Source organism: Ambystoma mexicanum, chromosome 6p (genome assembly GCF_040938575.1).
Source record: "Ambystoma mexicanum isolate Mex_15411 chromosome 6p, UKY_AmexF1_1, whole genome shotgun sequence".
NCBI lineage: Eukaryota > Metazoa > Chordata > Amphibia > Caudata > Ambystomatidae > Ambystoma > Ambystoma mexicanum.
Genome location: NC_090935.1, coordinates 113,410,377 through 113,431,641, shown reverse-complemented (window position 1 = coordinate 113,431,641; position 21,265 = coordinate 113,410,377). Strand labels below are relative to the sequence as shown.

At 45.2% G+C, this 21,265-nt stretch overlaps 1 protein-coding gene across 2 annotated transcripts in view; it reads right to left on the bottom strand.

Annotated features, from left to right (window-relative positions):
* FANCG (FA complementation group G) overlaps nt 1–21,265 on the bottom strand; it is a 574,353-nt gene that overhangs the window by 92,587 nt on the left and 460,501 nt on the right. For both annotated transcript variants that reach the window (XR_011280595.1, XM_069626811.1), the window contains exon 10: nt 20,470–20,861. Coding sequence is in view for 1 of the 2 variants with exons in the window: in XM_069626811.1 (XP_069482912.1) it covers nt 20,470–20,861 (392 nt within the window). In the remaining variant the exon portion in view is untranslated. The remainder of the gene's footprint in view (nt 1–20,469; nt 20,862–21,265) is intronic.

Below are 21,265 nucleotides of genomic sequence, written 5' to 3'. Positions count from 1 at the left end.
CTTTTAGATTTCAAACATGTACAGCTTATAATGAAAAAGGTTAAGCTGATTAAACACCTTACCTGAAAAGGAAATAATATATTTTTCTCTCAAGATGTTGCAAACAATACTGGCGCTAGAAGAAAATAACTCCTTGCGTTAAGGCCAGCTTTGAAACAACTTAGTGCCAGATATGGAATGATTCTGCGTCCTTGAACGTAACCTTTAAAGGACACACCACTTCTTTTGATAATCCTGGGGATCTGAGACGATGTATTCAGCCTGAAAGGTTGGATGAAATGGATACTGCTGGTCCTCCTCCAAATAATGTGTAATAAGGTCTTCTGTAAATTCTTCTCTGACTTTCAAATACAACCGTGCGCAAGTGATGCCTTGGATGGCTTGATCTCGTTGGGCACACGCCCTCTTAGTTTTTATGTTCAACATGAAATGTTTTGGCAGTTTCCTGCTAGCCATATTTTTTTGTGATATCAAGTGTTCTTGACAACTTTTACTCATATTTATGTTGCTGTTTGTCACCCCTCTTTCATTGTGTATCTCATTATCCTTTTGTTCTTTCCTCCAGGGTATCCAATCATTCATAATAACTTGATGTCATACCAAAACTGTTTGGAAATCCACATTTTCATACTCACCCACTACTCAGTTAACTATTTATTTTAGGTTCTTATTTTTTTACCTTTGAAGTCCGATATCAAGAAATGTATCATCTTGGAATGTTAAAGGCCTTCACAATCCCATCAGGAGACAAAAAGTACTTTCTTATCTCAATAGAACCAAGCCTTCTATTGCATGCATTCAAGAAACTCCCTTTCAATTCCAGAAGCTGCTAAGCTAAAAAGCTCTGGGTGGGTAAAGTGTATGCTAGTGCAGCCCTTGGCAAGACAAATTGTGTTATTATCCTGATAAATAAACATGTTGATTGCAGGATCATTAGCTTAGAATCTGATGACTCGGTTAGATGGGTCCTTTTGAATCTTTTCTTCAACTCTTACTACTCAATTTGAAATGTATATGGTCCCAACGCATCAGATCTGGTCTTCTGGAAACAATTTAAGGAACGTCGGCTCCGCTCAAATATACAAAACCTTATTGCATGCGTGGATTGCAATGAAATAGTAGATCCATTTCTTGACAGAAAGTAAAATGTTCTTTTTAAAAACTCAAAATCCCATAATCAATTTTTAAAGTTGATCTCTGAATTAGGACTAGCTGATGCTTGGTGTCAACATCACCCGTCAGACATTGAGTACACCTTTCACTCTAGTCCCCATGATTCATTTTCCAGAATTGATTATATCTTCCTGGCTAACTTTGTCTGCTAACCTAATAGATTCTACTATAGACTGTATATCCCTGTCTGATCATGCCCCTGTCCATATTAAACTTGGCGATACCAATCCTGTTTCCAAATCAAATAGATGGAGATTTAATTTTGCTCTATTAAAAAATGAAGAGAGGGTGCTAGTGAGCCTGACCATTATGGCGGCTCCCCTGTGAGCTCCCAGTAGTGCTCCCAAACATTCTTATATTAACAGCGTCCGTGGTGCCAGAAAGATACACCGACAGCGGTAAACAACCCCTATGCTACCTCTGACCTTGGATGTGAGCAAAGGGACTGGCAAGACCCCCCCCCAACACTGCAAGTGTAGCGATCGACCCTGAGCGGGGAAAAACTACTGTGACGGCCAGAACATCTAACGGCCGACTTGAAAACAGCGTGGGAGCTCAGACCTTAGCGGCCAGTATCAGCGGGCAAGCTCGAACCACTGAACAGTCGGGGGACACAAGTCCTACCCCTGTGCGGTGCCTCCGGTAACAACACCGCCTGTGGGGAACCAACCATGGTCGGTAACCACGGCTCCAGTAACTCCGTCCTCTGAGTGTGCTCCGGCCACGCTGAGACGGCCGGCGAAGAAAGAGAGACAATCCACGTGAAAAGCTTCACTGGAAACGGCCGAGACCACGCTGGGCACCCAGACACCATCACCCGTGAGGACAGTTCCGGAGACCCCAGAACCGACCTACCCTGAAGATTACTGAAGCGCGGTGGAGACACACTGAACCCGCTTCAGGCTCTCGGATATCCTGACCTGGGTGAGTCCACAAGACCAGCGCGGATAATATGAACAAGAGTCTGCAGACTCCCACAGTACCTGCAACACCCCAGTGACACCCCCAACGGCCCGAGAATTGCCAGCACTCCAGTACCAGCGTACCGCGCAGGTGAGGCAACTTGTGAGTGAGGTTTCACTAGAAACAACCCAAGACCCCACTGAGTCCCCAGACACCATCACCCGCATGGGCAGTTCAGGAGACCCCGGAACTGACCTACCCTGAGGATCACTGAAGTGCAGTGGAGACACAACACGAAGCCTGCTTCAGGCTCTCGGATATCCTGAGATATCCGAGAGCCGCTGGGGGTGTCAGTGAGCCCACTGACACCCCCAGCGGCCCGAAATCCAGACCCTGCCTGGGGCCAGTCCTGCACAAACAATCCCCTGAGGAGACCTGGACCTCCCCTTCGCAGCTGACCACATACAACAAAGCCCACGGAGTACACCCAGAGGATTGGGACGGCACCCCTGTGTTGGACCTGGGGCTGGAGGCAGTTTGAAACCCACCCCCTTGACTCCCAGCAGGGACCCAAGCCCTGAGTTAACAACCGTGGACACATCACAGGAGCCAGAAGCAAATCCTAGGGTGCTCCTGCGTTCACACAGCACAGTGGAAAAATGAAGCAAACAGGTCAGTATCACTGCACTGACCTACGCAACCTTCAGTTGCACAAAAAAGCACCCAGTTACTAAACAGGTACTAAACAGAGACTCGTGCCCGGCCACAGCTTGACCACCTTATCCCTCATAGTCAGCGAACCGCAACACAACAAGGCTTATTGTGAATTGAGTGTAAGCTGAACACCTGAAACACCCACAACTCGACAAGGGAGGAGGCAAGACCATATATCATGAAAATCCAATTGCCATTGGTCCCAATTAGATAAAGCCGAGACTCCCCAGCAAGTGCTGCCAGCAAGCTCAAGCCTCACTGCAAAGAGCACCAAACAATACCCCAGCTCATACCAGCCAACACTTGACGCCCAGTGAAGCAATTGAGCCAACACTAGCAACTATAGTACTGCTAGTCATTGAGGCCCAGAGCAACTGATCCTCCACACCCCAGTCGAGGCTGTACTCTACAGCGAGCCGCAACACGTTCTGACCGAACCACTATTACCTTGAAAACAGCAACTCCCGAAAATGGGGAAATCGGACAAATCACAAAAGGAAGCTCAACTTCGAGAGAGGACCCTCTACCAAGACCACTGGACCATACATTTGGTCCAAAATCCTCTGAAGCAATGGCAGAACACGAAGGGATCACAAACCAGATCCCAGAAATCGACATCTGTGAGATCCTGCTGGACCTCAAAGCAGGCATCGGGGGCCTTGACTCTAAACTCGACGCACTAGCCTCAAAAGTCGATTTGCTACAACACTGGCTAGATAAGCATGGCGACCGACTTGACACAGTTGAGCAGAGGGTGTCCGAATTGGAAGATGGCAACACCACACTGGCAGCCAAGATGTCGGCAATCGAAGCCCAAATGAAAGCAGTAACAGCCAAGAATGAGGACCTAGAGGGGAGAACTCGCCGTTATAACATCTGCTTAGTCGGGGTGAGAGAGCGATAGTATACTCACAAGATGGAAGAGTTCATAACTATGTGCAAGGAATTGTTTGGTGAACCCTCGCTGTCCCACCTTTTCGTAGTGGAAAGAGCCCACTGCTCGCCCGATTCCAGGAGCAGCTTCGCCCCCCATCATTACACGGCTGCTCAACTACAGAGACTGCAACACAATTATACGACTGGCCAGAGAAAAAGGGGAGCTACAATACGACAGAGACAACATTCAAATATACCCAGACTTTTCGTCAGCGGTACAAGCATCACGAAGATCCTTTCCAGGAGTCAAAAGACGCCTGAGAAACAGCAGGACACTGTACTCCATGCTCTTGCCTGCAAAACTTCACGTCCAGCATGCAGATAGGACACAGTTCTTAAATTCACCAAAAGCAGCAAGCGCCTTCCTTGATGAAAATGGCTATCACTCGCCTCTTAACAATCCGAGACCCAAGAAAGAAGACCAAAGCCAGAGAGACCCCACCTGATGCTGCCTGGTACATGACGAGTAAAAGGGCAAAACCACACATTCTGAACCACAAAGACAAAAAGACTTATAAACAAGGAGTAGCAATGCAACATACACCAAGCATACTGACACACTTCAAACGTTTAAGTTACAGCACCACAGACCGACATGTGCCTGAATTTTGAAGGGAGCAATCGGTCCCGGCCGTGCACTAGCACCCCAAGCTCACCACTGAACAAAAGACATGGGATAAGCGGGAGGGTAGAACTAACGGGCGGGTTGGGGGTTGCCCGTGAGGGAGGAGGGCTGGGAAGTTTAGTTATGCTAGTTGGCAGTCTGGAACTCGTCACTTCGCCCCATTGATAGATACTATGGAACAAGCATAACTCACATTCTCCAAGGAAGTAATGGTCAGAAAGTCCAGAGCTGTACCACATAGACACGCTAAGGACCGATGGGGCTCAAAGTCCCCTCGTCCAAAAGCAGATGGGCAGCAAGTTGGGGTTGCCACAGATACTATTCCTCCTTCTCATCCTACGCCAGGGGTGTAGCAATTCTCAAACAAGAGAGTGAAATTCCAACTACTATCAGTAGCCAGGAACGATGCAGGGAGGGCCTTTCTGGTACACGGGGTGCTCGAGGGTAAACTGGTCATCCTGGTGAACTCAAATAGACCAAACATAGACAGACACCAATGCATTCGACTTTGCACCTAACAGAGTTTAGAACGGCCACCATCATCTGGGGAGGAGATCTGAACACCACCCTAGACTCTCTATGGGATAGGTCCAGCACGACCCCGAGCAAGATGACCAAGGCGAAACTTCAGATACAAGAAATCTGTACAGCCTATAACCTAGTTGGCGCATGGAGGTTTCGCCACATGGAGACCTGAGACTTCACATATCACTCCTGGGTCCACGGCTCCAGCTCTAGAGTGGACTATATACTAGTGTCCCGGAGAGGGGAGATTCCACTGGGGTGACAGCTATATTCTCCCTAGAACTCTCTCCGACCATTCCAGAGTGACATTAGAATGTACACCCGAAACCAACGGGATATTGGATATTCCTGGAGATTCAAGGCAGGAGCACTCCAAGAAACAGTGTTCGCCCAAGAACTGCAGGCAGAGATTCAGTCCTTTCTCACAATTAACCGATAGTCAGTCTCTTCTAGCGGGACCCTATGTGACACCCCAAAATGTTATATCCGCGTGATCTGTATGTCTAAGGAAAATGGAATCCTGAAAATCATTAAACGAGAGCTTGCGGAAGGGGAGACTCAACTTAAAGAAATAGAGATGGCGTATGCTGAAAAACAAGACCGACAAACATTAACTTGATAAATTTAGGTTGAGCGCTGAGCGCGAAATTCGGTTCTCAGAACGAGGTCACCAAGTCCGCCGCTATGGAGAAGGCCAGAAACCAGGAGCGCTCCTGGCGAGGCTGGTGGCTGTCGACAGGCGCCCCCCATTCATAGAAAGTATACGGGACCCAAGTGGAACCCCCGCCCACACAGAAAAAGACATTGTGGAAGTATTGTGCATTTTCTACCAAGAGCTCTATAGCTCCAAAACTGAGAGACCCCAAAACCCTACATGACTACCTAGAGGAAACAGAACTGTACTGGGTGAAAGGAGACATGAGGGAATCCCTCAATAAACCAATCACTCTCGAGGAAATAATAGCAGCAATTAAAGAACTCCCGGGTTCTAAATCACCAGGACCTGACAGACTGACCATAGAGTTTTACAAAGCACTAAATCCTATCCTTGCACTGATCCTCCTCTCGGTGTATGAGGAGGAACTTGTGAAAGGAAGCCTACCAGCCTACCACGCCCCCCACGCTGCACGAAGCCAATGTAATACTACTTCACAAACCCGGGAACACCCTCTATCCCCCAAGGAATGCAGCTCTTACAAGCCGATCTCATTAATAAACATAGGCAACAAAATGTTGCCCAAAATCCTAACTAAGCGGCTGCTGCCACTGATGCCTGAGCTAGTACTAGCAGTCCAAGCAGGTTTCATTCCCAGCCGGGCTATGTCCTTGGGTATCCGACGCCTCTTCGACATCATGGAGGCCTTAAACCCATCGACTCAGGCAGTCGCAGTCCTTTTAGATGCAGAAAATGCATTCAACTCTGTTGAATGGTCTTACCTTTTCACAGTCCTTCGGAAAATGGGACTTGGGGCATATTTTATAAAACTGGTCTCACTCCTTTACAAGGACCCCTCAGCCAGAATCGTACTAGGGAAAACACAGTCAGCGCATTTTTAAATGAAAAGGTGGACCAGACAGGGATGCCCTCTTTTGGCCCTACTGTTTACCCTTGCGATGGAACCGCTTGCCACTGGCCTGAAAGGCTGTCAAATTGAAAGAGGGCTCGCCCTGGGCCCCACAAACTAATCTTGTTGCTATATGCCGACGACGTAGTCCTCTTTATTAGTGACCGAGCAACCAACCTGAATCCAGGAGGTCTTTAGGTTCGGAACTTTCTCAGGGCTCAAAATTAATCACAACAAGTCAGTGGTGTTTCCCCTAACAGCAGAAAACAGAGTTTTGTGATGAATTTGAATTTCGATGAAAGTCCTCCTATGTCACATATCTGGGAATAGTGCTGTCGAGAGACTGCAAAGAATTCTTCCAAGACGATTATGGGAAGACCATCAAGACTCTCGGTAGAAAAATAGCATGGTGGCGACATCTCCCACTCACATTACTAGGCCGTGTATCATTAGTGAAAATGATTATACTGCCTAAGGGAGTAGTTTCTTACCTGTAACTCCATTTCTCCAGCGTTGGTATGTTTCATGGATTCACATGCTTAGAATATTCCCCGTCGTCAGGCTGGGAACCCTTGGTATATTTATTAAAACGTTTTCCATAGGAAAACATGTTGACACTTCTGTGCCCTATCTACGTCGTTTTTGAGCTGCCTACGCATGACCCAATAGGACGTAGGGGTATAAAAATAGCCCCGCCCCCGCTGCTCCCTTCAGATTTTAACCCCCAAAGTAGCAGGGGCATATTAAGTTTGCATTCAGGGGAGGCCGGCGGGCGCATGTGAATCCATGAAAGATACCAACGCTGGAGAAATGGAGTTACAGGTAAGACACTACTCCTTTTTCCAGCATTGGATCTTTCATGGATTCACATGCTTAGAATAGATTATATAGCAGTACCCCTAACCTGGAGGTGTGCAATGCAAACCAAGATTATCAGAGCCGCACATGCAGTTAGGCATACGAAAAGAAAAAATCATGGTACATTGACAATAACCCAAATTATGGTACATTGACAAGAGAACACACCCCTCTGCGGGGCTTATCTTACTGAAATAGGTGTCGAAGGACTGCTCGTCCCATCTGCATATGCGCTGTATGCTGTTGCTCTAGGCACTAATGCTGAGTAAAAGTATGCGGCACTGACCATGATACTGCTTGACAGATGTCCACCAGTGGGATTCCGGACCACAATGCTGCCGATGACGAGATGAATCTAGTTCAATGAGCCTTTGGACGTCAAAATGCAATAGTCGACGACACCCAGAGGGCAGTCCTTGCTAAGAAATCTGTTTTCTTTTCACCGAAGGTCCATAAACCACAAACAGTTGTCTTGTACGCCTAAACTCTTGAGTACGACTGAGGTAAAACATCAGAGCTCTTTTGACATCCAGTGTGTGGAGAGCTTTTTCCGCAACAGAAGAGGCTGTCGGGAAGAATGTTGGCAGAACAATAGAAGAATGCTTGTGGAATGTCATCAGAACTTTTTGTATGAAATGAGGGTTGGTTGCCAATACCACCTTGTCTTTGAAAAACCACAAGTATGGAGGGTCAATGACCAATGCTTGCAATTCCGAAAGTCTTCTTGCTGAGCTGATGGCCACTAAAAAAGCCATTTTCCACGACAAAAATGTCAACATTGACAATGACATAGGCTCAAAAGGAGCCTTCATTAGTGCTGACAGTACCAGATTGAGACTCCAGTTAGGAGGAAACGTTTTGGTTGGAGGAAAGGTCCGAAATAAGCCTCTCAGGAAATGCTTAACCAGTCGATCGCTGAACAATGGAGGTGAATGTCTTTTTACAAGTAAATCTTGAAATGGCTGCCAAATGAACTTTTATGGAGGAGAAAGCTAATCCTCTCTCCGCTAAGTGTAGCAAATATGGAAGAATCTGTTCTGACGTGACGTTTAAGGTGTCCACCCTCGGTTGATCCCTGCACCACATACAGAATCTCTTCCATTTACATGCATATGAAGCGTTCGTAGATGGAGCTTGTGCCGCCTGTAAAATTCGTCGACACTCCGAAGAAATGTTCAGGTCCCCAAACTCAGAGAAGTAAGGAGCCAGGCTGTCAGGCTGAGGGCGTCCGGATCGTGGTGCCAAACTGCTGTGTTGGGATAGAAGGTTCAGAGTCTTCTGGAACCTCACTGGTTCTGCTATCGACAGTTGGAGGAGGTCTGAGAACCATGACTGTCTCGCCCAGTAAGGAGCCACTACAATTACAAGACATGAGTACTTGTGAATCCACTGGAGGGTCCGTCGGGTGAGTGGAAATGGAGGGAACGCATACGCAAACTTGTTCGTCCACAGGAAGGAGAATGCCTCCCCCAGCGAGCAAGGTTGTGGCCATCTGCTCGCGTAATGTCTGCACTTCTTGTTCTCTCGGGTTGCGAAAAGATCTAGGGTGTCAGGATTCCGACTGTGCCTAATGCAGGTTTGGGGCATTTGGTACACACCACGCACAAAGAGCAACATCCTGGGCTAGGGAAGAACAGGCAGTGGTCCAAGCATCTGTATTTTAGGACTTTGTTGTGCCCTATTTGTAGAATGCAAGCCTGGAGGCAGCAGAATGCAGCATTCGGCATCAGGACCAAGAAAGACTTCAGTACCCAGCATGCTCGCGCCTTCGCGAGCAAAAGAACTACTTCGGGACAACGCCCGAGGACCAGCGCATGCGCGCGACACGCGCAAGGATCCCTGCTTGTGCTAAAGGAGTTTGACCAGAGAAGACGTGCAGATCGAGGGCTCCTGCAGGCAGCGACCCGCGGGGCCAAACCCCGCCTGTGAATACTGCAGGCCCCGCGGCGCACCATGACAGATAAGTGCATTCCTTTCTTGGGCTAAACTAATGTGAACAAGCGACCGCTAACGGAACGCTTACAAAGAATAACAGATACTTCCAGCGTGCGCCTTGAACACGCTGGTTGGGATTCAGCGTTGGGTGCACACGTCGGGAGTGGGGTGAAGCCTAGCACTGGAAGAGATTCCAAAGTCCGTCTTGGCGGAACATTCACCCGGTGCCAATTAGTTCGTGTGAAGTAACACGGCCTGACTATACTCGGAACGAATGAATGTGTGATTGTGCCGTGTGAGGAAACACGGTTGTTGACATTACACTCACACCTGTTTTTGGTTTTCTTGTAGCGGCGCTCCGCTGTAGTGTACAGCAGGAACTCGTATCGCGCCGTAGTGTTACGGCAAGAACTGGGGCAAGCCGCATACCTCTCAGCTGCATCAAACGAAGCTAAGTGTCTCTTGAGTTATTCTATTACTGTGTATAGTAATACTTGTTCTAGGGGTGTCTGTGTGAACAGCTCAAGAAGCGTGATAGGAACGCTTCTACCAGAGTAACGTACTATGTGCATCAATCACCATTGTGTATAGCGTGAGACCCAACAGGTCTCTGAGGTTCTTGCTGTGTGTAAGAGTGAGTGTAAGGGCGGAGTGCCATCGATCTCAGGAACCCCACAAGGGGACAGCAAGACAGACCTTTCCCTAACCCCCTTTACCTACCATTCCCTTATCCCTTCTTCCCGGTTACCCTAACTTCCCCCTACCTATCCAATCCAGCGGACCCTAACCCTCTTTCCCCGGCGGGTTACGGAAGCCTGAGTTAATTACCAGGCCAGGCACCAAGACCCAACGGGGAGGCAGGTGTACGTGCTACCTCCGCGCAAGGTTGAGTGTCTGACATAGGGAAGGATGACCCCACTTCTTGAAGATGTTTGTCAGTTGTTGATCGTTCAATTCCCACTCGTGCAGTTGATTAATTTCCCTGATGAGAGAGTCTGCTTGTACATTGCTCACTTCTGGAAGATGGTAAGCCATTATGCTTATATCCTGTTCGAGGACCCAACGCCATATTTCTTGAGCCTCGCTCAAGAGCGTCCTGGAACTAGTTCCCCCTTGCTTCCAGAGGTAGAACATTGTTTTTGTATTGTCCGTTAATATTCTTACGACTGATCCCTGTATGCGTGGCAAAAAGGATTTTAGAGCCCAACATACCGCTCTTAACTCCAGCACGTTGATGTGAAGGGTCGACTCTGCCGGAGACTATTGGCCTTGAACTTGTAGGGATCCCAAATGGGCTCCCCATTCTTTCAGCGATGCATCCGTTACCACCGTTGATTGAAAATCCGGTTCCTGTAGGGACATCCCCTTCGTCAAATTGTCAGAGAGCTGCCACCACTGAAGTGCTCATAGAAGCTTGCTGCTGATGCTCAACTTGTCTGACTATAAGCCTCGACTTTGGGATCATCGGTCTGCCAGAAACTCCTGTATTGGTCGCATGAAGAAGTGACAGTTGTTCACCAATGGGATACAGGACGCCATGGCCCCTAGTAGTGACATGTACTTTCTGACTGACACTCCGGTGCCCACTTTCCACTCCTTTGCCTTTTGTTTGAGTTTTTGAACTCTCTCCAAGGACGGCTTCACTAGCCCTGATTGAGTTCGGAATTCCGTGCCCAGAAATATCAAGCTCCTTGAGGGACCTAAGGAGGGTTTCTCGAAGTTGATTGCAAAGCCCAAACGCTGTAGAAGTTGCATGGTGGCCTGTAGGCTTGCTCATGTCATTCTCGTCGACGAGCCCCTTACCAGCCAATCGTCCAGATAAGTGTAAACATGATGACCTTTTCTTCGCAGCCAAGCTGCCACTGGAGCCAAGCATTTTGTGAACGTCCTGGGAGACGACTTTAGTCCGAACGGAAGTACTTTGAATTGGTAATGACTCTGACCGACTACGAACCTTAGAAACTTCCTGTGCCGTCGACGCATGGGTATGTGGAAATATGCGTCTTGTAGATCGAACGATGCCAGAAAGTCTCCCGGCTGTATGGATCGGATGACCTCCTGAAGCCTAAGCATTTTGAACTTCAGGCTTTGCAGAGTCTTGTTGAGAGCCCGAAGGTCCAGAATGGGTCGCCACTTGCCGTTGGGTTTTTTGACCACAAAGTAACGGGAGTAAAGTCTGCGACCTCTCTCGGCCACCGGAACAAATTCTATAGCCCCTTTTTGCAGCATAAGCACCACTTCCTGTTGTAATATGTGAAGATGGGGCTGCGCCGAATACACAGGTGGAATTTGTGACGGAGTCTCCTTGAACTGCAAAGAGTGGCCTAGTTTTACCGTGTCCAACACCCAACGGTCTTATGTTATCTGTGAGAAACCCTTACAAATCTCACAACTGTCTGCAGAGTGATGCGGATGTAGACAGTACAGGCAATCCATGTGCCCATCTCCTTCATAGACTTTCTTCAGTCCGCACATGGGACACCGGCGAAACGACACCTTTCCAGACATTGTAAAAGAAAGACTTGCAAGAGTAGAATTAAACCTTGTACAGAGTAGAAAAAACACAAGGTGCTCCTGCTACTTTGGAGACGGTTGAAATCTGAAGGGAGCCGCGGGGCGGGGCTATTTATACCCCTACGTCCTATTGGGTCATGCGTAGGCAGCCCAAAAACGACGTAGATAGGAAAAAATGTTGACACTTCTGTGTCCTATGGAAAACGTCTTAATAAATATACCGAGGGTTCCCAGCCTGACGACGGGGAATAGTCTAAGCATGTGAATCCATGAAAGATCCAATGCTGGAGAAACTCCTGTACCTGTTTGTCAACGTCCCATTGCTGCTATCGGGGGGCTTCTTTCTGCACCTGCGCAGCCTTCTTCTGGTCCTGATATGGGCACGAAAACCAGCAAGAGTGGCTCGTGCGATTCTCACTCAACCAACAGCAAAGGGAGGACTGGCTCTGCCAGACCTGGAACGCTACTACTGGGCCACACAGGCACAATTTCTCCGTCACTGGTACGCCACTCACTTCATATGCCCGCATGTCCAAATTGAGCAAGCCCCAACGACCCCCAACCTCCTACGGTCAGTGATCATCAGGGAACTCAGAGTCCCACCAACCACACTAAACATAGTCCTGATCACATTTGAGATAAGGAAAAGGATTGCAAGCAAAAACAATATCTCCTGACGATACTCGCCCCTCCTCCCAGCAAGATATATCCCAGGGGTACCGATCACGACTGAGCGAATATATCTACAATGGACAGACAAACTAAAGCTAGAAACACTGGGCGACTTGTTCATAGATGGAGTATTCCTTACAACCCACCAAATAAAGGAGCGGGGAGCCAACTCAGCCCTCGATATATTAATATATTTTCGGCTTCAGCACACACTCAAATCCCTCTTCCCATCATTCCTGACACAACCACAGGTATGGCAACTGCTACACGGGGTGATCCAGACACAGGGAGAAGGCCAATTGAAATCACAAATCTACAATGACTTACTAGCTAATACGGCGAACAAGCTAGAAACCCTGAAGGAAGGGTGGGAGTTGGGGCTGGGAGCTCCTATTGTAGAAGAAGACTGGACGTACATAATGAGGCCGACCTAGAAGGGTTCCCTCAACTCCAGATACAAGTTGGTTCACTTTAACTTTGTTCACCAAGTGTATCACACTCCAGCCAGACTCCACAGGCAGCGTCAGTCCATATCAGAAGCATGCGACAGGTGTGGGAGTGCACCGGCAGGGTTTTTCCACCTTGCCTGGGAGTGGCCGAGAATTGGCCAGTTTTGGACAGAGGTATTTGACACGACCTCACTAATTATTGGTGAACAGCTGGAGCGGTGCCCACTCGTCGGCACTATTGGGATGCACCAGACTCAAGCAACATTCCACAAGGAGACTGACAGGGCTACTACTGGTGCTTGCACGTAGTAGAGTGGCTATAACCTGGGGCAGGGGGTCGCACACCCACTACACGACTATGGCTCCAGGACGTTGCGCATTGCCATGATATGGAGACAACATTCATTAGAACCCTGTCCCTCCATGCATGCCCCCCAGACATTTGAGGACCATACATCAACTACTTGCTGACAGTCACAAATTGACAAGTGGAATGAACTAACTGACCCCTGTTCTGCTGACAAGATGTACTACAACTGTGATGCTTGTAAAAAAATGTTGTTTTGGGGAACATGAGGGGCGAGGGGAGAACCATGCACCATGTTGTATTTTTTTTGTTGTTGAAATTTAAAAATAAAGTCTTTAAAAAAAAGATGATCAATTTGCTTCTTTTCTAACATAACAATTATTTTGAAATTAACTAAGTGTGAGATACATCTGTCCCTAGTGATTGGGATTGTTATAAAGCAGTATGTTTGCAAAACAAAAAAAAATATGAAACATGAATAACAGGCGCTATGTGGAAAAAACACCTGAGAGGAGAGGGGAGCATCATACGTTTAAAACAGAAAAGTTTTTAGCTGCTTAGGAAAGATAGAATAACGTGGTTGCTCCTGATATGAAAAGGAAGGGCATTTCAAAGAGACGGGGCCAGTACGGAGAAAGATCTGCCTCCAACACAAGCGCGTCGAAAGTGGGGGCAGACAACAGAAACTGGTTGGACGAGCATACCAGGGGTCTCTTAGGCTGATAAAGAGAGAGCTTCGCTTGTAAGAACTTGGCTCCAGCAGAATGAATAGCACAGTGAACTGTGCATAAGACCTTGAATTTCACCCGGGTTCTTAGAGCAGCCAATGGAGCCGCTGAAGAAGGTCGAAAGAGTGGGACAGTCTGGGGGCGTAAAGAGCAAGTCTGGCTACCGCGTTCTGGTGTATCTGGAGGCGTTGAAGTAGCGCCTCTGGCTGGGCAAGATAAATGCTGTTACAGTAATCAATTGCACCCATTATAGAGGAAGTTACGATTTTAATACTAGCATCATTAGGAAGAAACGGGAGCACCTTCTTCAAAACCGTCCATTTAGCAAAGCCAGTCTGGCAAAACGAAGAGATTTGCGCTTCTCTGGAGCCCGAGGTCCTAACCTTAATACCAAGGCTCTTCACAACAGTAGAAGGTTTTGGGCAGGGACCAAGGCAGGCAGGCCAATAATCAGGGGCCCAACCATTGGGAGCTTGGCCAGTCACCAAAACCTTGGTCTTCTCCCCGTTTAACTGAAGCCAGTTTTCAGTCATCCACTGACCCACAGCTGAGAGGCACTCTGTCGGGAGTTCAGGGGGACTTCACATAGGGGCATTAAGACGGAAGAAAATCTGGGTGTCGTCCGCATATATAAAAAAGTGTACACCAAAGCTAAAGATGAGCTTGGCTAACGCCATCATATATAAATTAAAAAGCAGTGGGGAGAGCACTGAACCTTGCGGGACTAGGCAATCAAACACCATAGGACGGGAGGTGAGGGGCGGAAGAGACACCACCTGGGTGCGATCATATAAAAAGGAGGAGAACCACTTCAAAGGAACCCCCGAGACACCGGCATCAGAAAGGCACTGTAAAAGTATTTGGTGATCGATTGTGTCAAAGGCCGCTGAGAGAGCGAGTAGAATAAGAATACGCGTCTCTCCACGGTCCTGTGACAGAGCCATATCATCATGAAGTGCAATAATTCCCAATTCCGTGCCCATCCCTGGCCCGAAACCAGCCTGGAAGTGATGGAGAATGTTGTTGGCCTTGAAAAAGGCAAAGAATTGAGGTGTTATAATAGATTTTATCAGATTCCATCAGTTTAGTCATGGCAGGAAGAAGCGAAATTGAGCAGTAGTTTTCAGCCACTGCAGCGTCAAGATGGGCTTCTTGAGCCACAGGGAAACACAGCATGCTTAAGAGGGGGAGCAATGAAACCAGTGGCATACAAGAATTCAAGTACCTCAGTAAGCAAAGGAATCCGATTCATAGAGGGATCCTGATGGGATGTGCCGAGAGATCGGATCAGCGGAAGAAGCAGATCTTGAAGTTTCGATAAAGCATTAGTCACCAAAGTTTCAGTAACTGTCACAAAACTAAAAGTGCTAGAATAGCATTCCACCGGCCAGTTCAGAGGTTTGGCAGTGCCCAGGGAGATAGATCTCTCCACACAGATCTTCTCCCGTATAGTGTGACTTTTCTCTTGGGAAAAAAAGAAGCAATATGATCCCAGTGTGCTCGAGTGCGGGTAGTCAGAGGGGGCCTGAGCAGGAGTAGACAGTTCTTTAGCTACCAAAAAGAGTTCTTTAGAAGAGAACGGAGCATTGAGAATACAGTCAGCATAATGTTGAGCCTTAGCTGTTTTGATAGAACATTGATAGTGATTCCGAGCTTGTACCCGGGGGCTAATGGCACAGTGCGGGTGGAAAGCAGTTGAAGAGGTGCCAATGCATCAGCTGTGTGTTTAAAGGCAGTGACCAAGGCATTCCAGATGTTCATGCCACTATTTCTTTTCTGTTGAGTTGTTGTGACAACAGAGCGCAAAATGATATCAATAGGGACCTTGGACCACCGCCGTTCAAGTTTCATAAGGTGGGAGGAGGTTTAACTTTGGAAAAGATACAAGGAAAGGCAAACAGGACCAAAAACATTATTGGACCACAACACAGGCGATGGGTTTGAAGCCTGAAGAAAGGGAATAGTAGAGGAAATCAAGTCAAGCTAGGACGTGATTATAAAGAGGAAAGCCATATTCTGCAAGAGAGGCAACAAGGATCTGCACCTGAGGATCATAAGGCTGCTGAAGATGGAGATTAAAATCTCCCAGCACCACTATGTTAGGGTAGATAAGTGCAAGATCGACTATGGCTTGCACAAAGTCAGCCACAAATTGGTTAGTGACATAGTCCGGATAGACCACATATTCCGAAGAAACCTTTAGCCCAATGAGGAGTAGCAACATGGAAGATTATGAACAAATTGTACTAGCTGGTAGGTGTATGATTTATCAACAATAAAGGCAACCCCACCTTCAGTCTTGGGGGGTGGCCGATCTAGTTGAAGTACATCATTGTTAGCAGGGAGGTGCTGGACAATATCAGGATCCGAGTGGGCACTAAACCAAGTTTCAGTGATACAAAGCATATTAGGAGCACGAGTTTCTAAAATATATTCGATGTTATCCCGAAGCACCACCGCAGAACGGGCATTGATCAGAAGGGCCTTTAATAGAGACAGTGGACTAGTAGTCTTCTAACAAACAGAAGGAACAATTACAAGATGACATGGAAAGCCACAGGGCCAAGACATATTGGCAGGTGCCATGGCAGTAAGGTCATTATGTAAATAGGAAATGTGGGCATAAGGAGAGATAATACCTTCATCAGCTGTGGCCCAGAGCCCGGATTTGTTACAGACGGGCACAGACGAGCTTGCCAGAGGGAAACAAAAATGAGGGGGAGAGCGGTGGACTGAAGGAAAAAGAATGGAACTCGGCAAGCAGCGAATGCAGGTATCAACAGAGGAATCTCAGAGAATGCGGATAGCAGCAGCGGCAAGCAGGCAAAGTCAGTATTTAATTACCACATTTCTCTAAAGCCAAATAAACACACAATATCATCAATACAATTTAAAAGCACAGTATAAAACTTGCAGCAGGTATTTAAAACAGAGCAGCTTTATATTGGTCGCAGAGCGTTCTCTCCAGCACTTATTGCTGTAGGGAAATGAAAGTGAGACGATCTTAAGGGATCCTAAGAAAACTACAAATTCTTTAAAAAAAAATATAGCTCTAATCCTTCCTAGGAGATTCATTTTAATATATTACAGCTAAGAATTAAATATAACAAACTTACCTCTGAATATTCTTGTGCTAACCTGCTTAAATATAAAATCAAAAATATATCAATTTTCTGAAAAAAGAAAAAATTGCAAATCCCTAGCTTTCTACCTAAAAATCAAAAAAGAAAGAAGTAGAGTTACAGTAATAAAGGACTTGAATGGTACTAGAAAATTTGTAGATAGAGATTATTAACATATTTAGTAAATTCGATCATCAATTATATTCCTCTGACTCTACTCCCAATAATCCAAACATTGCTGTCTTCATACAGAATATTACACGTTGACGTTATCCGACTATTGATGTTGACTCACTTAATTCATCCATAACGCAAAATGAAATTATCAATGCTATACATGGTCTTAAAAAATGCAAGCCGGCAGGACCCGATGGATTTTCCATTGAATTGTATGCCCATTCTAAATCATTACTTAGCCCATAACTATATGAACTTTTTTCTCACTTTATCTCAAACTCAAAATCTGCTCTCCTGGCATTCCCTAAACCTAATAAAGATCCCGAACTGCCACAAAGCTACAGACCCATTTCTCTAATGAATACAGACTGCAACATTTTTGCAAAAATCTTAGCAAATAGACTTCTGCCTTTTTTGCCTAAATTAATTAAACAAGATCAGTTTGGGTATGTTAAAGGAAGACTCTCGGCATCTAATATCAGAATTATTTTGGATGATTTGAATGTCAGCCCTTTCAAATGATCCTTATGCAGCTGTTGCCTTAGATGCTGAAAAAGCATTTGACAGAGTTGAATGGGAGTACTTGATGCATTGGTCCTCATTAAACTTTCATATCCATGATTAAAGTTCTTTATTCTAATCCCAAAACCACTATATTTATGAATGGTCAGATGTCACCCTTTTTTCCTCTTGTTAGAGGTAAACGGCAAGGATGCCCCTTTTCACCTCTTATTTATTTTATTCCTTGAACTATTTCTAGAAACTATTAGATTACATCCTTGTATCCAAAGAATAACTTTGGGTGATGTACATGTTAAATTAGCTGCTTATGCAGATGATGTTCTTCTATCCCGTAGGAATCCTGAAATATATTTAGATAGTATGCTTGACACTGTTTCACTTTTTTTCATTAACTTCAGTATATAAATTAAACATGGACAAATCGGAAATTCTTCCTCTGAATATTAATTGTACTAAACATCAGGTACAACCCTATGGCATGAGGTGGTGCCCTAAGAAAATGTAATATCTAGGCATGCAAATGTTTTCTTCAACTAAAGAGATTATTAAACAAAACACTAATATTGTAGTAACCAAAATCAAAGGTCATTTAGATTCATGGTCCCCGTTATATTTATCCTAGTGGGGTTGTCTCCAATCCATTAAAATGATGATTGCCCTTTTATTTTGTACATTTTATTTATGCTTCCTTTGCCGATTGCTAGTACATTTTTTAAAGATATTGATTCATGCCTCGCCAAAATCTCTGGGGCAGGAAAAAACATATGATCTCCCTCAATAGACTAAAAAGGAAAGTCATCTGTAGTGGGGTGGGATTCCCTGACTTTATTAAATATCATTCTGCCTTTATAATAAAAGCAAGCACCGTGTTGGTTTTGTCAAGGTGAACACTTTTTCACCCCTTCATGGGTTCGTGTGGAAAGTATTATGGTTTGGCCCTTTTCGCTGCTAACTGATTGTTATTTGTTTGCTACAAAAAATAGATTTATTAAATGTACTAATGTGCGTTTTACAGCTAAACAGATTCAAATGTATTTCATCTCTACAAACCCCTCTAAGTTAATATCACATTTAATTTGGTTTAAAGATCTTATTCAGATTAATGGTAGAGCCATTTTTGGGAAAAGCAGGATACTAAAAGGAAATAAAATATGTACATGAACTTTTTAATCAAGGTATACCGCTAACTTTCAATGAATATATGGCAAAATTCCCCACTCTTACGTTTTTTACTATCAATACTCACTACAAATTGATGCCATTATAGACAATTTGCAACTTCTGATGGAATCTGCTGTACATACTAGTATTGTTAGACAAAATCATATATACGATTGCCAGTTTTCATCTTCCCTTTTCTATAGAGCTTACTAATAATTTGGTTGAAAATCCCCAATGGATATCATAGCAAGAATGGTAACAAGACTTCAGTCACTTTAGAAGATAACGAGTGGCCGTCTTTTGGGAATAAAAACTCACCAATAACTGTTGCATCCAATCTAACCCAAACACTAGATTTGTTATCACACATGCAATGCTTTATAAGTGTAGGATATCTTTAAATGGCAAATGTTGGAATTGTCATGATAGTGAAGAATCATACGTTTTTGGAATGTACTTTGGAATAATGTATGGAGCATTATAAAAATGTATCTAAGTTCGATGAACCCTTTCATTTTAAGATTTTATTTTGGGTAGTGTTCTCGTTCAACATCATTTAGACTCCCACACATCTTATTTATTTGATCTTTTTCTTGTAATTTCTGCCCTGGTTATCACAACTAATTGGAAGAAATTTGACCTGATTAATCACAAAATATAGTGGAACTCCATAAGTCATATACATAGATTGGAGGGGTGTATTGCTTCAACCCCGATACTGTATCAGACATATTAATTGAAATGGAGAATGTTTTTGATTTACTGACCTCAAATGATTATTCTATTTAAAATATTATTTTCATTGAAGTATTACCCTTATCCTATCCTTTCCCTTTTCCCCTTATCCTCCCCACTTCCCCACCGTCTTGTCTGTAGTGTATGTTATATGTTTCTCTCCCCATTATTTTGAAAGTTTTTCTCTTTCTGACTCATACAAAGTCTATCTCCAATGCGTCAAGTTTTGTTCAACAACTGAAGTTCCCCTAGATGGTCCATTATACAAGATGTTCCGCTCTGTTATTCGTTTCTGTATTATGATGTACATGCATTGTTGCGTGCCTTCAATTAAATATGTTAACAAAAACAAAACAAATGTAGAGCCTAAGCACCAGTCACCTGTACTGAGCCACATACTGAACTGCAGATTTAATGTACTATTGGTCCCCACAACACCCGGTACAGCTTGATGTTTGTCCATCCTAAGCAATTTCTCTGAATGTTGCCGCAATCGTTCATTCTGAATCTCTAGTGTTGGCTGGTATGATTGCCAACTTTGGCTTCTCAGCTCCCAGACCATCTTATCACATTGTAATGGAGGGTTGCGTTTTGGAAACCATGCACACTTTTATTCCCATACAAAATGACAGTGCATCTACTACACCCAAATGTGTATTTAACAACTTAGTTATTTGAGAACAACGTTACAGTAACAGGCGTTTTTCACACAATATTGTATCTATTTCTTAACGGGGTCTTCCACGAAAACCTGTGAAAGAGAAATGGATTACCTGTTCCTATTGATGATGTAATTCTAGGATAACCAACTTTAAATATTTATGGAATAAATGCATATCAGCGATTACCTGCTGAATTGGGTTATAGAATCCTTGCAATCTTGAAGTTGTGCCAGGGCTTGCCCCTGGAAGAAAAGTGCAGTTGATGCCCACAAGATACAGCGGAGACTCTCTTTATTCTGCTCGGAAAGGCCAGGAAACTCTTCGGGGCGGGATGTGACGAGATCAATCTGTGCTCCGCCTATGCTGGTCAATGGCTCCCTTTGTGTATCTTCAGGGCTTTGTCCATCAGAGCGCAACTCAATGTTCAGGTTTTCAGGAATCAGTTCTTTGGTTTTGTCAACAACCTCATCACACAGTGTCACAGCATCATGAAATCTTTTCTGCATCAAGAGGGCAGATGCAGCCTCAAGGTACACCTCTGGAATCCTGGGAAAAGCGGTCAGACTATTTGAGAACACCTGATGGCGAATGGGAAAATGCAAAGCAGAGAGATTTTATACATACAGATTAAAAGACTTTCTAAACTACACAGGACAGAGGCAACAGGATTTCAAACTCAAGACAGACCTCTTGAGACGCACCTTATTTGCATTATTCAGCTATCCAGAGTGCTGCTTAGCTGTGAGCCACAGAACAAGCTAGGCTTAACAGTAAAACATATTCAGCTAATTTCAGATTTGATCCTGTTGAGTCATAAACCAAGTGGAAGAATGAAGTATACTTGTACACTCTGTATTACTCACCATGTCTTCCATGGCGAGAGACTTCAATCCACCAAGAGAAATTTAATTTTCTACAAGGGGATCAGAAAGCTTTGCTCCACTAATGCGGCCTTAATAGTGTAGTAGTGGTGCTACACTTC